This window comes from Schistocerca americana, chromosome 2, assembly GCF_021461395.2.
Source record: "Schistocerca americana isolate TAMUIC-IGC-003095 chromosome 2, iqSchAmer2.1, whole genome shotgun sequence".
Classification (NCBI taxonomy): Eukaryota; Metazoa; Arthropoda; class Insecta; order Orthoptera; family Acrididae; genus Schistocerca; species Schistocerca americana.
Window position 1 is genome coordinate 713,622,438 of NC_060120.1, and position 18,945 is coordinate 713,641,382.

At 44.8% G+C, this 18,945-nt stretch overlaps 1 protein-coding gene across 1 annotated transcript in view; it reads left to right on the forward strand.

Annotated features, from left to right (window-relative positions):
* The window catches only part of LOC124593752 (DNA repair protein REV1), a 138,452-nt gene that overhangs the window by 14,165 nt on the left and 105,342 nt on the right, over positions 1-18,945 (forward strand). The window contains exon 3 of the mRNA XM_047132087.1: positions 8,895-10,227. Coding sequence (XP_046988043.1) covers positions 8,895-10,227 — 1,333 coding nt within the window. The remainder of the gene's footprint in view (positions 1-8,894; positions 10,228-18,945) is intronic.

The window sequence follows — 18,945 nt, forward strand, 5'->3', positions numbered from 1 at the left end:
TGAGTGGGTTTTTATCGTTCCATCTAAGGGTGAGCATTTAGCCTTCTCTCTGAGGTCGCCACCCTCCCTCCATTTTAACTCTGTCGCACTTTCTTTGCACTTGTTTGTCTTGGTGGTTGTCTTTTCAGTGCATGTGTTCATCTCGCCTTGTGTTCTTGGGACGGACATTTTAATGTGTTGCAGAGTGGCTGGCTCATCCTCTTTTATTATTGTGATCAGCCAGCTCAGACCATATGCTCTATGGCTTTAATGCCTTCTTCTACTTTTCCTTGTGGTGTATGTTTTTCCCGTTTTTTGTTCATTCCATTCATTTTCTTTTTAGGTGTGGTGTTAGGTGTTTCTGTACCTTGAGCCTTGCTTGCATCAGGAAAAAGGGACTGATGACCCTGCAGTTTGGTCCCTTTATACCCCAAACCAGCCAACCGAGATTCGAACCCAGGTCTCCTGTTCACTAGGCAGATGCACTAACCACTGTTTTCCACAGCTGCATGGACTAACTTAGCACAGCGTGGCTCCTGAATCCAAATTCCCATTCACATCTCATCTTGCTTGGTATTCCCCCTACACTTGAATGCCATATCAGAGTCTCTCCAACTGAATTGCAATAGCACCTCAGCATTGAACAAAATGGGGGATCCTGCTTGAAACCCAGGGATAAGTGCTTCAATCAAATCAAGTTTTTGGTTAAAGTATCATTGCCTGTGTTTCAGGCAGGGTCTGTCATTTCATTCAATTCTGGGGTGCTATTCCAATACAGTTGGAGAGCCTCTGCTATGCTTTTTGATTTTAGGGGGAATACCAAGTGGGCTGATGTGTGAATGGGAATTTGGACTGAGGAGGGGGCATGTTGTGGTAGTCCATGTAGTTGTGCAAAGCCATTGTGCTGGGATGGTGCAGTGCTTAGCTCATCTACCTAGTGAGCAGGAGACCTGGGTTCAAATCCCAGCCTTGTTACAACTTGTCATTCATCACTTCAGTCTGCATATATAAGTCAAAGGGTAATAGCCAACACTTAACTGAAGTCTGCAGTAATACCCCTAGTGGAATAGGTACAAAGTAGTGTCACAGACTGGCGGAAGTAGTGCCTCTTCTGGTAAATGTACAAACTAACATGGAAGAAAGTGGGCGGAGTAATGACATGATCTATTGTGTAGCCTGCACTCTAGATTAAGTTGGAATGTGGTAGTTTATTTGTGTATTGGTGAAGCTGACCAACTTGAATAGAAGAAAACTGGCTATGGTGACAAGACTGATCTGAAGCATAGCCCGAGTTTGTGATCCATTGGCAGCAGTCAGTTGTAAAATGATTGTTTCAAAAACTTGACGTGATGTTTTCTATTCCAGTTTCCAAGGTGGTACTTAGGAAAGAACCTAATAGAACAGTTTACACTTTATGGAGCATTGCATTTTATATTACAGCATTCTGCACAGCTGTTTCTAATTATTGCACTGCACACTTTCACTTAGTTATCAAGACAACATTTATTAGGCACAATTTCCTCATTGGTGCCACCATGTTTCATTAGTTGACACCACTTGTTGCCAACTAGTACCCTGTATTTCATAGATTTTTCTTAAAATGTAATTTTTTGCACCCTATGGCATTTTTTTCTGATTTATATTAGTAGGCATATATCTTCCTTACTTTTCAGTATCCCACATATGATTGTAATGTATGCTAGTCTCTTCTTATTAGCTTTGGGTGTATTTGTGAATTTTACCTGCGCTTTCCCTTCTCCCGAGTCCAGATTGTTTTTGTCTGACAGTGGTTTTTGGTCGATAAGCACAATTTTTTATTTCTTGTTTCCGTTAAGAAGTGTCTTTTATATTTGTGTGACATAACAGCATGTGATTTAGTTGTATATATAAATTAATGTTAATGAAACTTCTTATGAATTAGTGATTTGCTTTGATATTACTAATGTTTATGTACACTCCTGGAAATGGAAAAAAGAACACATTGACACCGGTGTGTCAGACCCACCATACTTGCTCCGGACACTGCGAGAGGGCTGTACAAGCAATGATCACACGCACGGCACAGCGGACACACCAGGAACCGCGGTGTTGGCCGTCGAATGGCGCTAGCTGCGCAGCATTTGTGCACCGCCGCCGTCAGTGTCAGCCAGTTTGCCGTGGCATACGGAGCTCCATCGCAGTCTTTAACACTGGTAGCATGCCGCGACAGCGTGGACGTGAACCGTATGTGCAGTTGACGGACTTTGAGCGAGGGCGTATAGTGGGCATGCGGGAGGCCGGGTGGACGTACCGCCGAATTGCTCAACACGTGGGGCGTGAGGTCTCCACAGTACATCGATGTTGTCGCCAGTGGTCGGCGGAAGGTGCACGTGCCCGTCGACCTGGGACCGGACCGCAGCGACACATGGATGCACGCCAAGACCGTAGGATCCTACGCAGTGCCGTAGGGGACCGCACCGCCACTTCCCAGCAAATTAGGGACACTGTTGCTCCTGGGGAATCGGCGAGGACCATTCGCAACCGTCTCCATGAAGCTGGGCTACGGTCCCGCACACCGTTAGGCCGTCTTCCGCTCACGCCCCAACATCGTGCAGCCCGCCTCCAGTGGTGTCGCGACAGGCGTGAATGGAGGGACGAATGGAGACGTGTCGTCTTCAGCGATGAGAGTCGCTTCTGCCTTGATGCCAATGATGGTCGTATGCGTGTTTGGCGCCGTGCAGGTGAGCGCCACAATCAGGACTGCATACGACCGAGGCACACAGGACCAACACCCGGCATCATGGTGTGGGGAGCGATCTCCTACACTGGCCGTACACCACTGGTGATCGTCGAGGGGACACTGAATAGTGCACGGTACATCCAAACCGTCATCGAACCCATCGTTCTACCATTCCTAGACCGGCAGGGGAACTTGCTGTTCCAACAGGACAATGCACGTCCGCATGTATCCCGTGCCACCCAACGTGCTCTAGATGGTGTAAGTCAACTACCCTGGCCAGCAAGATCTCCAGATCTGTCCCCCATTGAGCATGTTTGGGACTGGATGAAGCGTCGTCTCACGCGGTCTGCACGTCCAGCACGAACGCTGGTCCAACTGAGGCGCCAGGTGGAAATGGCATGGCAAGCCGTTCCACAGGACTACATCCAGCATCTCTACGATCGTCTCCATGGGAGAATAGCAGCCTGCATTGCTGCGAAAGGTGGATATACACTGTACTAGTGCCGACATTGTGCATGCTCTGTTGCCTGTGTCTATGTGCCTGTGGTTCTGTCAGTGTGATCATGTGATGTATCTGACCCCAGGAATGTGTCAATAAAGTTTCCCCTTCCTGGGACAATGAATTCACGGTGTTCTTATTTCAGTTTCCAGGAGTGTATGAATGATGAGTATCATTGAGTTTTTTCTAGCCGTGAATTCATATGATGTTTTTGATATCAGTTTTTGCAGCAAGCTATGGCTTCTTGATAGTGTAAATTTTTTTCTATCTGTATGAATCAAGTGGTTGTTTGGTGGTTTATGATATCAAGGACTCTTCATTCTAGTTATATAGGTCAAGTAAAGTCTTCGATACCAGTTTGTGCAGGAAGTTTTGGTTTCTTGGTATTGTTGACTTGGTTCTAGCTTTGTAGGTCAATTGAAGTTTTTGATACTAGTATTCACAATGATGTTTGAGCTGTTTCTTAGTGTCCACACTGATACCATTTTTTGTAGATTTGTTCATTCATTGCTATGTTAACACTCTTGAAAGAAACATTACATTTTGTATAAAAGGCCGTTCCTCCCTTCTGCAATGAATGCTTTGTATAGAAATCAGATAACATGTGTCCAACCATGTTGCATTCAATGAAAGAAAGAGAGGCATAAAATCTCTACTCTAAATATTGTGTGGTTTGTGAACCCACTGTTCCAGTGCATGAAGCCAACAAACATGCAGAATCATCATTACAAATAGTAGTGCCATTGAAACTTCCTTCCAGTTCGAGTCTCGGTCCAGCATACAGTTTTGATCTGCCAGGAAGTTTCATATCAGCGCACACTCCGCTGCAGTGCGAAAATCTCATTCTGGTAGTGCCATTCACCAGGTTCCTGATTGACCGTCTGTAACATTCAGCCTCTAAATCTGTGACATACACTGTCCAGTAACATCGATATTACCACCTGTCAAAAGCCTGAATAACTATCTTTCGCAGTGTGGACCACTGCAAGGCATGCAGGAGGAGTGTCAGTGAGGTTCTGGAAGCTACCGACAGGCATGTGGAGTCACACCGACTCCAGTGCCATGGCCAGCTGCGATAGTTTCTCAGTTGAGTATTCAGGGCGCGAACAGCCCGAGCAAGGCGGTCCCACAGAGTCTCAATTGGGTGTAAATCCAGGGAGTTTAGTGGCCAGGGGAGTGTGGTAAACTCATCTTGGTGCTCCTTGGTCATGTGACATGGTGCCTTGTCCTCTCGGTAGGTGCCATTTTGCTGAGGAAAAACAAATTGCATGTAGGATGGACATGGTCCCCAGGGGTAGATGTATACTTGTGTTGATGCATTTTACCTTCCAGAATGGTGAAAACACTCCCCAGACCATAATGTGCCCTTCTTTGGCCTGAATCTTCTGACTGCTGTTGCAGAGTGTTTGCTTTCAGACATTTCATGCCATACATACGAACAGCCATCTGTTCAATTGGGCATAAAAAAAAACTGATTAATCAGAAAAGGCCACTTGTTGCCACTCAGCAGATATCCAGTAGCAGTATTAGCATGTAAATTTCAGTCTTTGCCTCCTGTGGACACCAGTCAGCGTGGCTGCATGAATGAGGTGCCTACCAACCCCTCTATCCCCACTGACCCATCTCTCCCAAGGACATGGGGGGTATCCAACCCCCCCCCCCCAATCATCTATATCAAATTACATGCAACCTAGTTGCCATCTAGCGTAATTGATAGATATTTTAGATTTAAGCTGCTGATATTTCAATAGCATTCCAATATGGAACAATGGGGAGGTGTTCGTAAAGAGTGGAAGGAGTATGTGGTGACAGCACATTGTATAGTTCATTCATTACTGAAACATTTTTTCAGAGGGCTGCATGAATTTGTCAGAGCCGACTGCACCCTGAAAACCCCCTCCTCCTCCCCCTCCTCCCCCTCCCCCTCCCCCTCCTCCTCCCCCTCCTCCTCCCCCCCCCCCCCCCCCCCCAATCTTCATTTCATCCAAAATCTAGTTACTATCTTGTCATGCTATAATAACTGAAGCCAGGAATTCTATGCACAAGTAAATCTTAAAATTTGTATCCTTTCTTGCGCTATCAAATTACCAGACACAGACATAAAGAAAAAACTTGCAATATTAGAGTTCCATCTTCTGTAGTGATGCATTTTACTTTATAACAATGTACAACACTAGTTTTTCCAAATTCTCCAGCGACAGCGGTAGCCCTATGTGTTGAGGCACTGAGCTAACAATACCTGAATTCAAATGGAGAGGTGGTTCTAATCCATCCACTGGCAAACTTAAAAATGAGTTGCTGTGGTTCCCCATTTTCAGTTTAGGCAAAAGGCCAGTGTTGTTCCCTAGCTATAATCCACAGCCAATTTCTTTGAATTGCTTTTTTCCCTGACGGATTCTAGCTGTCTTAAAGATGAGCCTCACTGTCAAAATGAAAAGATCTGCAGCAAAGGCAAGGAGAATCTCTGTTCGGTGACTCCCAGCACTAAAAGTCACACAATAAATAAATAATAATCCAAATTCTACTCATTTACAATGATGTGTTTATCTGCTAGGTTATTCTTTAATGCAGAAAATGATCTTTCTGCATTGCAAGAAGTGACAGGTGAATAGTTAAATTAGGAAATTTTGGAAAGTGTAAGGCTGTTTATTCCAACAATCCTGTCACAAATAATTATGGTGTCCCAAAAAATTCACACTCACCCATTTCTGATCACTTCGTCAGCTCAAATCCATATTGAAAGAAGTAGAATGCAAAAGATGTTGGAAGAAGGGAGATTAGAGTATGTCTTATTCGTAGTTGTTTGACAAAATACAACGGTCATATGTAACAAGATTATGTCTCAGCTTGGTGAAAACTCCAGGATCATTGTCAGATGGAATAGTTTGTAGTTGTTTATGGAAATTCCATATTTTCTGGAGCAAAATTGGGAAAATGCACTATTATGCACAACAGCATAATATTGTGTACTACAAGTAGGAAAAATCGATTAATTTGCAGGATTAAAATATGCAATATGCATGAGTTCACTTCCTAAAAGGTGAAAATATGCAACCATGCATAAGAAAACCCTGAGGCTGCCTGTCGCAGTGACATGTTACAAATGGTATCAATTTGTTTAATCTGACTGAAATTTTATCCAACCCACAAGGATAGCCACACCCATTAGCATGCTGCTTCCAGGGTTTGGGGAATTGTTGGTGAACCTTATTATAGAACACTGAACTGTGTTTTGAGAGCAAAGAGCCATTATATTAGAATTATAATTCATTTGGCAACATAGTGAAATTATCAAATTGTAAAATAAAGAAATATTTAATTGTCCATTTCTGTATTTCTTACATACTACTGAGAGTAATGTTTTACTATTCGATGAGTTTTTCTTGCTTTGTTTTATGGTCTAAACATTATTTGCATAAAGACCCACCGAAAGCAAATTAAGTGCATAAAATGAATAAAAAAAATAAACATGTTTTCAGAAGAAATGAAAAACATGAGCCCTTGAAAGGTCATCTTTAACAAATGAGGCCCTCATTGTTTCACAAAACCCTGGCTGTGTCCTTCTCTCTCCCCACCCCTCTCTCCCCCCTTCCCCTCTCTCTCCCCCACCCCTCTCCCCCCTGCCCCTCTCTCTCTCCACCCCCCCTCCCCCCCTATCTCTCCCCCTCTCTCTCCACCCCCCCCTCCCCCCTATCTCCCCACACCTCTCTCTCACCCCGCCTTTTCTCACCCCACCCCTCTCTCACCCCACCCCTCTCACCCCACCCCTCTCTCCCCCACCCCCTTTCTCCCCCACCCCCTTTCTCCCCCACCCCCTTTCTCCCTCACCCCTCTCTCACCCCACCCCTCTCTCACCCCACCCCTCTCTCACCCCGCCCTCTCTCACCCCGCCCCTCTCTCACCCCGCCCTCTCTCACCCCGCCCCTCTCTCACCCCACCCCTCACTCTTTCTCTCTGCCCCACCCCTCTTTCTCTCTCCCCCCCACCCCTCTCTCACCCCACCCCTCTCTCACCCCACCCCTCTCTCCCCCACCCCCCTCTCACCCCACCCTTCTGTCTCCCCCACCCCTCTCCCCCCATCCTTCTGTCTCCCCCACCCCTCTCCCCCCATCCTTCTGCCTCCCCCACCCCTCTCCCCCCATCCTTCTGCCTCCCCCACCCCTCTCCCCCCATCCTTCTGTCTCCCCCCCCACCCTTCTGTCTCTCCCTCACCCCCACCCCACTCCCCCCACCCCCACCCCTTGCCCCCACCCTCCCCCCACCGCTCTCTCCCCCACCCCTCTCTCCCCCCCACTCTCTCCCCCACCCCTCTCTCCACCCCACCGCTCTCCCCCCCACCGCTCTCCCCCCCCACCGCTCTCTCCCCCCCACCGCTCTCCCGCCCACCGCTCTCCCCCCCCCACCGCTCTCCCCCCACCGCTCTCCCCCCCACCCCTCTCTCCCCCATCCCTCTCTCCCCCGCCCCTCTCTCCCCCACCCCTCTCTCCCCCACGCCTCTCTCCCCCACGCCTCCCTCCCCCACGCCTCCCTCCCCTGCCCCTCTCTCCCCCGCCCCTCTCCCCCCACCCCTCCCCCCGACCCTCTCTCCCCCACCCCCTCTCCACCACCCGCCCCTTCCCCCCACCCCTCTTTCTCCACCACCCGCCCCTTCCCCCCACCCCTCTTTCTCTCCCCCCCACCCCTCTTTCTCTTCCCACAACCCTGATTCTCTCTCCCCCCACCCCTCTTTCTCTCCCCCCGCCACTCTGTACCTCCCCCCACCCCTCTGTACCTCTCCCCCCACCCCTGTCTCTCTCCCCCCCCACCCCTCTGTACCTCTCCCCCCATCTCTCTCTCTCTCTCTCTCTCTCTCTCTCTCTCTCTCTCTCTCTCTCTCTCTCCCCCTCCCTCCCTCCCTCCCTCCCTCCCTCCCTCCCCCCATCTCCCTCTCCCCACCCCTCCCCTCTCACCCCCCAACCCCTGTCTCCCCACCCCAAACTGTAAGCATGTGTGTGTGTGTGTGTGTGTGTGTGTGTGTGTGTGAGAGAGAGAGAGAGAGAGAGAGAGAGAGAGAGAGAGAGAGAGGAGGGGCACTTTTAGAAAGACTTTGTCATGAAGAGCAGTTACCCCTCCACCTCCATAATTGAGATCACTAATGAATGGTTGTATGGTGGAACTGCACTCAAAGTATAGCCCATTTTGTAATCCCGATGGAAAATTATTTACCAGATTTGGCTAGCAATAGGATGAAGAGTGGTGTCATAAAATTATAGATCACCAGACTTGATGCCAATGCCCTTGGTTAAATTCCAAACTTCTGTACTCTCTCGTGAAGTAAATTTGTATGACACTATTTTTGATTGTGATTCATCCATTTGATGGGGACATAGGTTTGGCAGTCCTCTCTTTTCTCTCATCTTCGTCATAAGCATGTGGCCATGAGTCACACAAGTAAGGCAATAAATATCGCCCTTCACTTCATACATGTCTGTTGTGTAGCACCTCTTTTATTTGATGGAGGGTGATCTATCATATACATGTTTACAAGATGTAGTATTCAAGTTAGAAATTGTAAATAGTTGTTTGTGATAGAATTACTGTGCTATTTTTAAAATTACTCGTCACTCACTTACCACTATGTATTTCTTCACCGTGTTTGTTATGTACTTGTCATTTAATCTTTTATATGTTGTGAAGTACGTAATATTTCAATTTCAGAACCATCAGCTGATGAACTGAAGAGAATCATGGCCATGTATGGCGGAGAGTATCACCAGTATGAATCCCATCGAACAACACACATAATTGCCTCAAATCTACCTGATTGTAAGATAAAAAAACTGAAGGTTTTGAATGTTGTCAAGCCAGAGTGGATAACGGACAGCATAAAAGCTAAAAAACTACTTGATTATCGGATGTACTTACTCTACTCTAAACAATCAAAGACACAGCCTGCACTGAATTTCCTGCCTAAGCAACATTCAAGTGAAAGTAATTCTCTGTGTAAGAATTCTGTGGATGAAAATTTGGCAGATGACACCACTAGAGGTAATTACGAAAAAAATAAAATAAATAAAGATGACTTAAACCCAAATAGAAGCAATTTTCTAACAGAAACACACACTAATGGAAATAACTGTAATGAAAGTGAATTAACTGGTGAGTCAGCCACTTCTGTTCATTATGCTACTACAAATGACTTACCTGTACTTAATAATCCAATACCAGCAAGAGGAAAGGACATTTGCCTGCAAACAAAAGAGAAAGGAGAATTGAGTTTACCAGATAATAGAAGAATAACCCGTACAGCAGTGGATTCTGAGTTCTTATCAGAGTTTTATAATAATTCTCGCTTACACCATATCTCTACAATGGGTGCACTATTTAAACAGTACATTTGTAAATTGCGGGAAGAGTCAAACAAATCATATCCTGGAAGAATGAAACTGAAGAATTTAAAAAAGAATGGATTAAAATTTCCAGCAGAGTGTAGTTCACCTGTAAATGAAACATTATTTGACAACATGAATGATGATGAACTGTTAGCTGAAGAAGGTTCCTTGGCAGATGAAAATATGAAATACAAGAAAATTATTATGCACATTGATATGGACTGTTTTTTTGTTTCTGTTGGCCTCAGAAATAGACCTGAGCTGAGGACACACCCAGTCGCTGTAACACATGCTAAAGGAAATCCTAGAAATGGGCCACAAAATAATTCTAGCAGAAAGGTTGAATTTGCATATTATAAAGAACGAAAGGAACAGAAATTTAAACAATCTAAAAATAGTAATGAAGTTAATAATAATCCAGTTGTAGAAAAAGAAACTGATGCTGCTGATTCTGATGATAATATGTGGTATGATAATATTGGAGACGGAGACTCCATGTCTGAAATAGCCTCATGCAATTACGAAGCACGAAAGGCAGGTGTATGTAATGGAATGTTCCTTGGGAGTGCTCTTAAAGTGTGTCCAAATTTAAAAACTATTCCATATGATTTTGAAGGTTACAAGGAAGTCTCATACACACTTTACAATACTGTAGCAAGGTAAGATACAGAAAACTTATTTTAAAATCACTTGCCTTCATTGAGTTCCTTAGATACTTTCAAAAAGGAGAACCTTCAGGGATGTGGAATAAATCAAGCCATACTTTGACAAAAGAGATGCAAATCATATAAACTTAATTTGTATTCTATTTTTAATAATAAATCCTCCGTATACTGCCTGATGCTATTCACAGAAATCATCAACTTTGGAATAAGCTCTTGCCTCCTCCATTATAATAAATAAAATGATGCTGTTTATCTCATATCAGTACCCTAATATTTACTTGATTAAATTGACATTTATCTACAGCTATAAGTACTGAGCCTTGTTTGCAGTTCATTACTACTAGTTGTTTGTCTTTACAATGAACACTGCTACTTGCTTGTACCTGAACAGAACATTTCAATCCATAAATCTACATTTTCAGGTATGTTATACAAAAAGTGGCTAATGGGGTGTGCTTTTAACTTATATTTGACTGACAGGAGTTCCCATTTTCTCATTTAATGTTATATGAGAGTAAGTTGATATCTTTGCATTTCACTCTTAATCTTATTAAACAATGGTATCTTCATGTTCAAATATCAGCAATGTTGGAAAAGATAGATTGTTGCCTACAATAAAGAAGAAGTGTTAAGTCACAGACAGGCACAATTAAAAGACACTTAAATAAAGCTTTCTACCAAAGCATTCATCAGCGAAAGAGGACACACACAAACAAGAACATCCCATGCACACATGACCGCCAACTCCAGCATGTTGTGCCAGAATGCAACTATCACACGGGATGCAAGCAGCAGTCTGGAGGGGGTGGGGAAGGGGAAGGGATAGTAGCGTACAGGAGAGGGGGGGGGGGGGAGATGTATGCTGTCTGGTGGTGTGTGCAGGGACTAGATTGCCAATGGTGCAGCGTCAGGAGGCTGTGGGGCAATGAGGTGGGAAAAAAGGATAAATGTGGGGGAAGATAGGTAGGTGCATTGCCAGTGGTCAACAAATAAACAGTGTGGGAGACAAGATTGGGGAGGGGAAGATAGGACAGAGGGGGTGATAATGTTGGATGGAGGGTGTGGGGGCAGTATGTTACCAAAGGATGAGGCTGGGATAGTTATGAGAGTGGATAATGTGTTGTAACAGTAACTCCCTTCTGCACCTTCAGAAAAGCTGGTGTTGAAGGGAAGGATCCAAATGGCTCAGGTAGAGAAGCAGCCATTGAAATCAAGCATGTTGTGTTCAGCTGCATGTTGTGCCACAGGGTGGTCAGCTTTGCTCTTGGCCACAGTTTGGCAGTGGCCATTCATCCTGGTGGTCAGGGGGTTGGTAGTCATACCAATATAAAAAGCTGTGCAATGATTGCAACAGAGCTGGTAAATGAGATGGCTGCATTCAAAGGTAGCCTGACCGCTGGTGGGGTAGGATAAACCTACGGCAAGAGTGGATTAACAAGTCCCGGGTGGATGGACTGGGCACGTTTTGCACCTAGGTCTTCCACATGGATATGATCCTTGCGGCAAGGGGTTGGGATTCGGAGTGGCGTAGGGATGCACTAGGATGTTGTGGAGGTTGGGTGGGTGATGGAACAACACTTTGCGAGGGGTGGGAAGTGTCTTGGGTAGAATGTCCCTGATTTCAAGACATGAGGATAGGTAATCACAGCCTTGGCAAAAGATGTGGCTCAGTTGTTCCAGTCCGGGGAGGTACTGGATGACAAAGAGGGCACACCTCTGTGACCATTTCTTGGGGGGGGGGGGGTGGGAGGATTGGAGGTGTGAGGGGAAATGGCATGTGAGATTTGTTGGCGGACAGGTCTGGGGGATAGTGCTTGTCTGTGAAGGACTTGGTGAGGCCCTCAACATACTGAGCAAGGGAGTTTTTGTCACTGCAGATATGCTTTCCCCACATGGCCCGGCTGTATAGGAGTGTTTTTTTGGTGTGGTAGGTATGACAGCTGTCAAAATCCAGGTACTGTTGGTGGTTGGAGGGTTTAAATTGGAGATATGTGCAGATGGAGCCATCAGAAAGGAGAAAGTCAACATTGAGGAAGATGACAAGGTGCTGAGGTTGTGAAGGAACAAAGGTAGAATGTCTTGGCCCTGAGTCCAGTTCTTGAAGATACCATCATCAATGAATCTGAACCAGAGTAAGGGTTTGGCATTTTGGGAGGCTAGGAAGGTACCTAGAATGCCCATAAACAGGTTGGCATAAGAGGGCAATTTTTTGGTTGCCCATGTCTGTGCCACAAATTTGTTTATATACCTTCTCTTCAGAGGAGGAGTAGTTGTGGGTTAAGATAATGTTAGTAAGGTGTATGAGGAATGAGGTATTGGGTTTGGAGTCAGGAGGATGTTGGGAAAGGTTGTGTTCATTAGAGGTAAGACCATGGGCATGAGGGACATTGGTGTACAGGGCACTGACATCAGCAGTGATGAGTAGGGGTCCAGGAGGTAAAGGAGTGTGGATGGTGGAGAGTGGGTGAAGGAAATGGTTGATGTGGCAGGCTAGATTATGGGCAGTTGGTTGGAAGTGTTGGTCAATGAGGGCCAAAATTCTTTCAGTGAGACAGAATAATCATCTGCAATGGGGTGTCCAGGATTGTTTGGTTAGTGGATTTTGGAGAACGTATGGAAGGTGTGTGTGTGTGTGTGTGTGTGTGTGTGTGTGTGTGTGTGTGTGTGTGTGTGTGTGTGTGTGGGCACGCACGCGCGCGCGCGCGGGGTGTCATAGGGGCGAGGAGGGAAATGGATACAGGGCAGAGTTTCTGGGAAGGGCAATGATTGAAGGTTGTGTTAGACTTGTGCGATGAGATCACTCTGGCAGAATTTACATGTGGAGAGTCAGATAAATGGTGGAGTCCTTCTGCCAGGTAGTCACTGTGATTCATAACAGAGGGTGGGACTTTTGTTTGCACGTAGGATGATTAGGGCCGGATTTGTTTTGAGATTGTTTATGGCTATTCTTTCTTATAGTGAGAGAGAGGGACTTGGGGAAGCTAAGTTGGAGGTAAGGAATTCCTGGATGGTGACCAGTGGGTGGTTAGATGGGAGGCTCATGGTTGGGTGGTGGTATGAACTGGAAGAGGCAGGGTTTAATGTTGGAATTTGTGTGATTATGGTTGGAGGGACTGGCGATAAAGAAGTGCTTCCACTGCAGGGAGTGGGAGGAGGAGAGTAGGTCCTTGGTCTTTGACAAGTCCAGTGCGGTTAAGTTTGGATGTAAGGCTAAAGGTGAGGTGGAGATGACTCAAATTTCTGTGGAGCTGAGAGTTTTGGTGGAAAGGTTAACAACTGCGTGAAGGGCATGTTTTGACTCTGAATTTGATGGAGAGTTGATAGGAAGTTTTTGGGGGATGTGGCAAGTTGGAAAGGTCAGCTGGGCAGGGTGTGCCTGCTATGAGGGGTGGAAGGGGAGGATCACTGTGGGTATGATAGTAGTGCCCGGAGGTGGCAGTAGTATGTCAGCTGCTAGGATAACTTGGGGAGGTGGTGTCAGGAAAGCTCCTCCAGGTGCTCAAGAGCAAGGGATTCAGTTTCAGAGATGTGATGTATGGAGCAGGGACTGCACAGTAATAATATCTTGCAGAGGGAGCAGAGGTGGTTCTGGGATGCCTGTGTCATGGAGATATATTTTTGCAGTACCAGGTTTAAGAGGACCAGGGATTGGCAGAATCTGAAAAATTGTTTTAAGGAGGGGTGGGATTCAGAGAAAGGACTCTTTTCAGTTAGGCCATTTTAGGAGACTCCATGGTTCAGGCAGCATTTGAGAAACTGTGTATGGGAGTGAGTTTTAGCCACGGATAAGGATACTTCCCTGAACTGGTGCAGAAAGGTGGACCAGAAGCCCATTGTGGCAGTAATGGTGTAAAGGAAATGGGAATTATTCAGAAATGGGCAAAATAAGTGTTGATGATTGTGAAAAGAGTTGGGTAAGTCATAAAAAAAGTGTAAAATCCGTAAAAAGCATATAAAGACACATAGAAAAATGCACAGATATGCAAAAGTACACACAGATATCTAAGAATACACACAAATGTATAAAAGGCTGCAAAACTACACGACACAGCATGAAACCAAGTAAAAATATACACAAATATGTAAAAAACTTTTACACAGACATGGGAGAAAAACGATGAGGTGTGTGTGTGTGTGTGTGTGTGTGTGTGTGTGTGTGTGTGTGTGTGTGTGTGTGTGTGTGTGTGTCTTTTGCTATAAGCAAAGAGAGAGGGAGAAGAGTGGGCTACTTAGAGGATCAGAAGTTCATGAGGCGTGGGCAGATGTGGAAAATAAAATGCTGCAGTATGTCAGGATGAGGAATGAAGTGGGATCAGTAGGAGTAAATATAATTATAATCACCAGAGGAAAGAGTCTGGGAGACCAGATGCTGCATCAATGTCCACAGTGTCACGAAATCTGTGTTGTATGCTGGCAATCATTGATACAGTGTGGCTTAGAAGTAGATGCAGTTTGGAAGGCTGTGGTAAATGCAGGAAAGAAGAGAAAAAATTGACACTGAGAAGAGTAATGCTCAGACACAAGTGACAGAGGAAAACATCACAGGGTTGTAGGATAGAAAAAAAGCTGTTTGGCAGACCCAAACAGTGGTAACTCCCGGTAGGAATATAAAAAATGTAGGAAAAGAAAGTTTGCTACTTACCATAAAGAACGCATTAAGTTGCAGACAGGCACAAATAAAGCTTTCAACCATACCCTTCATCAGCAAAAGAGAAATAGATGCACCTTTCACACACACAAGCAAGCACACCTCATGCACATGACCGCCAACTCCAGCATGTTGTGCCAGAATGCAACTATCACGTGGTATGTAAGCAGCAATCCGGAGGGGAGGGGGGGGGGGGGGGAGGGATAGTAGTGCATGGGTGAGGGAACAGAGGAACACTGTCTGGTAGTGTGCAAGGACTGGAATGCCAACAGGTGCAGTGGCAGGAGGTTGTTGGACAGGGAGGTGAGAAAAAAGGAGAGGAGCATGGATGGGTGCATTGGCAGAGAATGGCAAATAAACAGGTTGGGAGAAGAGAAAGTGGAGGGGACGATATGACAGAGGCAGTGGAAACAGTTGGGTGGAGGGCGCGGGTGCAGTACATTACCTTAGGTGGTGTAGGGAAGGATCCAGATGGCTCGGCTAGTGAAGCAGCCATTGAAATCAAGTATGTTATGTTGAGGTGCATGTTGTGCCACAGTTTGGCGGTGGCTGTTCATCCTGGTGGACAGGTGATTGGTAGTCATATCAGTGTAAAAAGCTGGGCAATGGTTGCAGCAGAGCTGCAATGACGTGACGTGGCTACTTTCACAGGCGGCCCGGCTCCTGAAGGGGTAGGAAAACCTGTGACAGCACTGGAATAGGAAGTGCTGGGTGGACAGACTGGGCAGGTCTTGCACGTGGGTCCTTCACAGGGATATGATCCTTGTGGCAAGGGGTTGGGACTGGGAGTGGCATAGAGATGGTGTAGGATGTTGTGGAGGTTGGTTAGGCGATGGAACACCACTTTAGGAGGGTTGGGAAGCATCTCGGGTAGGATATCCCTCATTTTAGTTCATAATGATAGGTAATCAAAGCCCTGGCCTAGGATGTGGTTCAGTTGTTCCAGTCCAGCGTGGTGCTGGGTATTTATCACTGCTTCCACAATGCAGCAACTGTTCTATTATCCTCATAACACTGCATTGAACTATTCCAGTCCATGTCAATACAGAAAAATCCATCCTCTGGTTCTGTATCTAATTGTCATTGTAAATCAACATAATCAGAAATTGAGTTCACCTTGATGCAAAACATGTTGTTATTTGTTTACTTATTCATTTCCCAAACTAGTTTTGGTGACAAATATCACCATCGTCAGTGGTTTTTTTCAAATGTAAAACATGCAGAAAATAGTGTAGTTATACAAACACAGTAACACATTGAAAATAGCGTAGTTATACAAACACAATAACACATTATTACATTTTTACTGTTCTTCTTCTTCTTCAATGTAGTTTTCTATGAATACTTTCATATTAGCTTATTTATTGTATGTTATGACATTTTTTGTGAATTATTGTCACTGTTTGCAACATATTTTCTGTGCTTTTTTCTGTTGCTCTCTTTTCTCGGCAAACATAAACATCATGTCATCTGCAACTGTGTGAGTGGCTGTTAGTAAACAAATACTAAAAGGTGAATTTTGTATGTCGGCAAAATACGCTTGGGGTTGTGGTAGTTTTGTGGAATACAGTTTTTTGTGTGTACTGGGCTGTTAATTAGTTATTCGTGTACTAACATTCATTGGATGGGATGTAGCTGATTCTATACACAGAAAAAAGATCTTGTTATAATTGTATGTTTTGTTTGTCACTGTATAACATTCAATTTATTGGTTATGAAATGCAGACTAAAGCCAAACAAATTGCAAAACACTTAGGAAATTAAGAAATTGAATAAATTAAAACACGCAGAGATTGTTGAGAGTTTCGAATACAGCATTTGGCAATGAGTAACTAAAACAAGGGAAATTAACGCAATAGATGAAGTAGTGCAGGCAACAGTGGGAAAACTAGGCAAAAATACACGGCCAAACAGAAATCCTTGGATTTACCAGAAGATATTAAATTTAATTAATGGAAGGAGAAAATATAAAAATGCAGCAAATGAAACTTGAAAATTGAAGTACACACACACAAAACTTGAAGAATGATGAAAAGAGCAATGTACCAGAGAAGGAATAGCTAGAGGATAAATGCAAAGCTGTAGAAGCATGAACAACCATAAGAAAGGTAGATGCTGCTTTTAGGGAAATTAAAGAATCCTATGTAGAACGATTATATAAATTAAAGAAACTCGTCGACAATATTACAGGAATATGAAATGGATGAAGATTAGATGAGTGATGTGATCTACATCTATACTGTGCAAGACACATTACAGTGTAATGGAGGGTACTTTGTGTACCAGCAAGGTATAGCTGTTCCAGTTGTGATTGGTTCGTGGGAAGAATGATTGCTAGCAAGCCTCTGTCTAGGCTCAAATCTCTCTCTTATTTGATCTTCTTGGTGTTTTCACAGGAATATGTAAGAAGAAGCAATATACTAGCTGACACTTCTATGAATGTACACCCTCAAAAATTTACCAGTAAACTACATTGCGATGCAGAATACCTATCTTGCAGTGTCTGCCACTAGAGTTGTCTTAACCCCTCTGTGATGGTTTTTGCACTTACTAAGTTAACCTGTAATGAAATGTACTGCTCTTCTTCAAATCTTCTCTAATTCCTGTTTGAAACCCATCTGGTGTGGACACTATGAGAATTTGACAAAGCACTGAATGATCTAAGGTGAAACAAGGTCACCTGGAGTAGGTTACATTCCTTCAGAATTATTAATCTCCTTGGGACAACTAACCATGACCGAAATATTCCACATGGTATGCTACGTATATGAGACTGACTTCAAGAAGAATGTAACAATCCCAATACCAAAGGAAGCAGGTGGTAACAAGTGTGAATAGTACTGAGTCATTAGTTTAATAAGCCTTGGTTGTAACTATCGTCGTCGTCATCATCATCATCATCATCATCATCTTGAACAGTTTTCAGCCCTGGGCTTGTTCTCTTTGGAACATAAGCTTCACCATCTAATCTCATTTTCCCACCAGCTCTCTGGGTTCACTTTGGTCCAGTCCTCACCTCGTTTGTTCTGTTTGGAACATAAGCTTCACCATCTAATCTCATTTTCGCACCAGCTCTCTGGGTTCACTCTGGTCCAGTCCTCACCTCGTTTTTCAGCACACTCCTCCACAACCTTCAGCCATTTATCCCTCAGTCTTCCTCTTAGGCATTTCCTTTGCTTCTTCACTTCATGTATCTTTTTGGGAATGCTCATGTTTCCCATTCTCTTTGAGTGTCCATACCATCTTAGCCTTGAAGTTTCTGTGCTGCTCTGCAAGGGTTCCTCTCTTACTATTTCCCTTGTCCTTTCATGCCTCATCCTACTGTACTTCTGATGAACTTTGGTTCATATTATGTCTTCTCCAGTTTTTTCTGCCTCATGATCTCATCCAAGACCACAGTGAAGAGTGGAGATGACAGTGCACTGTCCTGTTTCACACCACTTGTTAGCTGGAACCAATCTGCCCTTTCATTTCCCACTTTCACATAACTTGGACTTCCTCAATAAATCTCCTTCATTCCCTTCTTTTCTTGTTCTTTCCAGACCTTTTCTCTACAGACACTGTCAAGTACGTTTTCTGTATCAAGAAAGATCATCACAAGATCTTCCTCAGATTCATGGTGGTGCTCCTGGAGCTGCCTCTTTGCAAATGTGAGGTTACCAGGTGACCTGCCAGGCCTGAAGCCATGCTGCTCTGCTCTCAATTTGTTCTCAACCCTTGTTCGGATTCTGCGCTCCAGGATCTTCATATACCTTGGCACAGTTTGGTATCATTGCGACTCCCTTGTAGTTTCTGTAATTTTCCCTATTCTCTTTCTTGAATGTAGGGACAGTTAGTGCTCTTTTCCAATCTTCTGGAGTTCTCTTATCATTCCATACCACTCTCATCACACAGTACAGCCACTGTTTCCCAATTTCCCACGCTGCCTTCACCATTTCGTGAGACATACTTCGTCCATACCTGGTGCCTGTCATCTTGTCCAGAACCATTTCCATTTCTTCCTCTTCCTTTGTCAGGTCATCCTCCTCCCCCCCCCCCCCCCACCCCCACCCACCCACCCACCC